Source organism: Otolemur garnettii, unplaced genomic scaffold (genome assembly GCF_000181295.1).
Source record: "Otolemur garnettii isolate 467f Iridium unplaced genomic scaffold, OtoGar3 scaffold00159, whole genome shotgun sequence".
In the NCBI taxonomy this organism is placed as follows: domain Eukaryota; kingdom Metazoa; phylum Chordata; class Mammalia; order Primates; family Galagidae; genus Otolemur; species Otolemur garnettii.
The window spans coordinates 202,926-206,628 of record NW_003852554.1 but is presented as its reverse complement, the minus strand read 5'-3'; the positions used below and the strand labels follow the sequence as shown (position 1 = coordinate 206,628).

The 3,703-nt window shown below is 46.9% G+C and overlaps 1 protein-coding gene across 1 annotated transcript in view; it reads left to right on the top strand.

Moving 5' to 3' along the window:
- SHISAL2A (shisa like 2A) overlaps positions 1 to 3,703 on the top strand; it is a 27,723-nt gene that overhangs the window by 8,264 nt on the left and 15,756 nt on the right. The window contains exon 2 of the mRNA XM_003799940.1: positions 653 to 792. Within this exon, the coding sequence (XP_003799988.1) occupies positions 653 to 792 (140 nt within the window). The remainder of the gene's footprint in view (positions 1 to 652; positions 793 to 3,703) is intronic.

Sequence of the window (3,703 nt, the reverse complement as noted above, 5' to 3'; positions counted from 1 at the left end):
CCCAGGGGGACAGCTTGAGGCTCTGTCTCAAAAAAAAAAAAAAAAGACCATCTCCAGCTCCCTGGAGTGCGAACAGGTTGTGGAAAGCAGGGAAGGAAGGAGAGGAGAGAGAAAGTGAACACATACTGAGTCCCAGTTACATGGTGGCACGGAGCCATGTCATATTATATTCGTAGGGTGTTGCACTTGACATGTAGTTGATGGGATGCTTCTGAGCCCTTTTGTGTGGTGAGTCACAGAAAGCCAGGTTAAGACAGGTAGGGACAGGCCGGGTTCCGTGGCTCACACCTGCAATCCTAGTACTCTAGGAAGCCAAGGAAGGTGGATTGCTTGAGATCAGGAGTTTGAGAAGAGCCTGAGCAAGAGCAAGACCCCATCGCTACTAAAAATAGAAAAATTAGCCGGGCCTTGTGGCCGGGCCTTCTACTACTTGGAAGGCTGAGGCAAGAGGATTGCTTGAGCCTCAAAGTTTGAGGTTGCTGTGGCACCACAGCACTCAACCCAGGCGACTGAGTGAGACTGTCTCAAAAACCCCCCTCCAAAACCGGGTAGGGACAGAACAAAAACTGAAGCTGATTCCTACAACACTTCCATAGCATCTGCCTCTCAAGTCCCCTCCTGACACTGCTCCCATGTGGTCTTCTCTCCCCAGCGTTGGCGCTCTCGTGGGCCTGTCCATAGCAGCAGTGGTCCTTCTGGCCTTTATTGTCACAGCCTGTGTGCTTTGTTACCTGTTCCTCAGCGCAAAGCCCCACACAAAGCTGGACCCAGGCTTAAGCTTACAGACAACCGGTAAGAAAGAGGCCTCGTGATTTCCTTGTGTTCAACAGGCCAGCACCTTTTTTTGAGGGAAGAGATTTAGAAATGATATTTAGAACATTTGTCTTGTGAGTGTTCCTGTAATATTCAAAACCAGCAGCACATCTCTCAGGAGGTTCATGATCCCAAGCATTTCCATCCCAAACTTTTCATGTGCTCCTCGTTGATCAGAGTAATAGAACATAGTCAGCGCTCCATTTGTCACACTGGGATTAATCCACGTTGTGGATTTTCTAAAGCAATGTTTTAATTCTAGCCTTAGGGAATGCAAACTGACTTTATTATTACTTCACACAAAGTAGAATTAATGAGAAAAATTTTCTGCTACCCAAACTCACAATTTATACAGAAATGACATACAGTTGGAGTTTTTTGGGGGGTGGGGAGTGGGGACAGGGTCTTGTTCTATTGCCCAGGCTAGTGTACAATGGCGTCGTCATAGTTCACAGCAACCTCAAACTCCTGGGTTCAGGTGATCTTCCTGCCTCAGCCTCTGTAGTGGCTGGGACTACAGAAATGTGCCACCATGCCTGGCTAATTTTTCTTCCTTCTTCCTTTTTTTTTTTTTTGAGACAGAGTCTCGCTCTATTCCCCCAGCTAGAGTGCTATAACATCAGCCTAGCTCCAAGTACCCTCACACTCTTTGGGCTTGAGCAACCCTCTTGCCTTAGCCTCCTAAGCAGCTGGGACAACAGATGCCCCCCACAACACCTTGCTAGTTTTCCTATTTTTAGTAGAGATAGAGTCTCGCTTGCTCAGGCTTGTCCTGAACTCCTGAGCTCAAGCAATCCACCTGCCTTGACCTCCCAGAGTGCAGGATAACAGCTGTGGGCCACTGTGCCTACCACCTGGTTAATTTTTCTATTTTTTGTAGAGACAAGATCACATTATGTTGCCCAAGCTGGTCCCGAACTCCTAGCCTCAAGTAATCCTCTCACCTTAGCCTCCCAAAGTGCTGGGATTACAGGCATGAACTACTGGACCTGGCCAACTGTTTTGTTTTGTTTTGTTTCAATAGTCTGATGTTCTCAGCCGGGCAAGGTGGCTCATACCTGTAATCCTAGCACTCTAGGAGGCTGAGGCACGTGGATTGCTTGAGCTCACAGGTTCGAGACCAGCCTGAACAAGAGTGAGAACCTGTCTATACTAAAAATACAAAAAACTGAGGCAAGAGGACCACTTGCGCCCAAGAGATGGAGGTTGCTATGAGCTATGATGACACAACGGCACTCTACCCAGGGCGACAGCTTGTGACTCTGTTTCAAAAAAAATAAAAATCGGATGCTCTACTCCTTCCTTCATTAGCATATACCATTGAGAGAGTCTCTTAAGGGCCAAAAACAAACAAAAAAAAAGTGTTGCTTTTTCACAAGTCTTTATTGCACATTTTACAGCCTCCTATAAGGTACCAGGAAAGATACAAGTCCCTACTGGCAAAAAAACTCAGGATAGTTTGGAGCCAATACTCAAAATGGGTATTGTGATCTCTGTTTTACAAGGCTGAGAGAGATTTGGTAACTTGCTCAAAGTGTTGAAGCTGATAAAATTGGTGGGCTAAAATTCAGCCCCTGTCAGTCTGCCTTGAGTCACTCTATTTCTCTGCTCCTCACACTGGGTCTGTGCAAGTATATGATTATGCACAAAATTGTGATATCAAATGTAAAGAGGGCTTCAAAAGCGGGAGGAGACTTGAATAAGTGTTGAATGGGTGAAGAAGCTGATTAGGCCTAAGAGAAGAGATAAAGTACCCCAGGATAGGATAAATAAAGGTCAAGGTGGGTGGGCAACACCAAGTGAGTGAGCCCTACATAGGGACAAAGTCGGTCTTGGTGGGGCACCATAGGGAATAAGGCCAGGCAGGATAAGAGAAGAATTTTAAATTAAGCAGGAGAAGCAAGAGTGCCAGACATCAGGGAGACAGAAGGGGCAAGGGGGGCCGATTCTCAGAGAAAGAGAGGGCTGGATGCTATCATTCGGAAAAGACGAATTTTCTAATTTAACAATAAAAAATGCAACAAGCCACAACACAAGAACCCTTCTCAGATCCTGATGACTGTGATCAATCCTGCTGTGGCTGAGCAGTGGAAAGCGGGAGGGGTGACTTTTGAAGGTGGAAGGATTCATCTGGCTCCCCTTGAGTCAGAAGGACCTGAGAGGCCGCAGCCAGGCAATCAGAAAAAAGTCTGAACATAATCTCAGCCTAGAGGAGACCAGAAGCAGCCTAGGCTTCAACTTGGATAGAGGAAACTAATGAAAGTTAATGACAGACATAAAATAACCTGACTAAGTGGTGAGATACAGCATGCATGTGAATGAGAGGGCTCGACATCATAGAAATGTCAGTACTTCCCAAATTAATCTGTAGTTAAAAGTCCTGGGCTGGGAGCAGTGACTCTCACCTGTAATCCTAGCACTCTGGGAAGCCAAGATGGATAGATCACTTGAGCTCATGAGTTGGAGACCAGCCTGAGCAAGAGTGAGATCTGGTCTCTAAAAAATAGCCAGGCTAGGCTCTGCGCCTGTAGCTCAATGGCTAGGGCGCCAGCCACATGCACCGGAGTTGGTGGGTTCAAACCCAGCCCAGGCCTGCCAAACAACAATGACAACTGCAACACCAACAAAAAAAATAGTGAGATGGGGCAGCGCCTGTGGCTCAAAGGAGTAGGACGCTGGCCCCATATACCAGAGGTGGCGGGTTCGAACCGGCCCTGGCCAAAAACTGAAAAAAAAAAGTGAGACATAGTAGGCACCTGTAGTCCCAACTACTTGGGAGGCTGAGGCAAGAGAATCGCTTACGCCCAAGAGTTGAGGCTGCTGTGAGCTGTGATGCCACAGCACTCTACTGAGGGTGACAAAGTAAGACTTTGTCTCAAAAAAAAAAAAA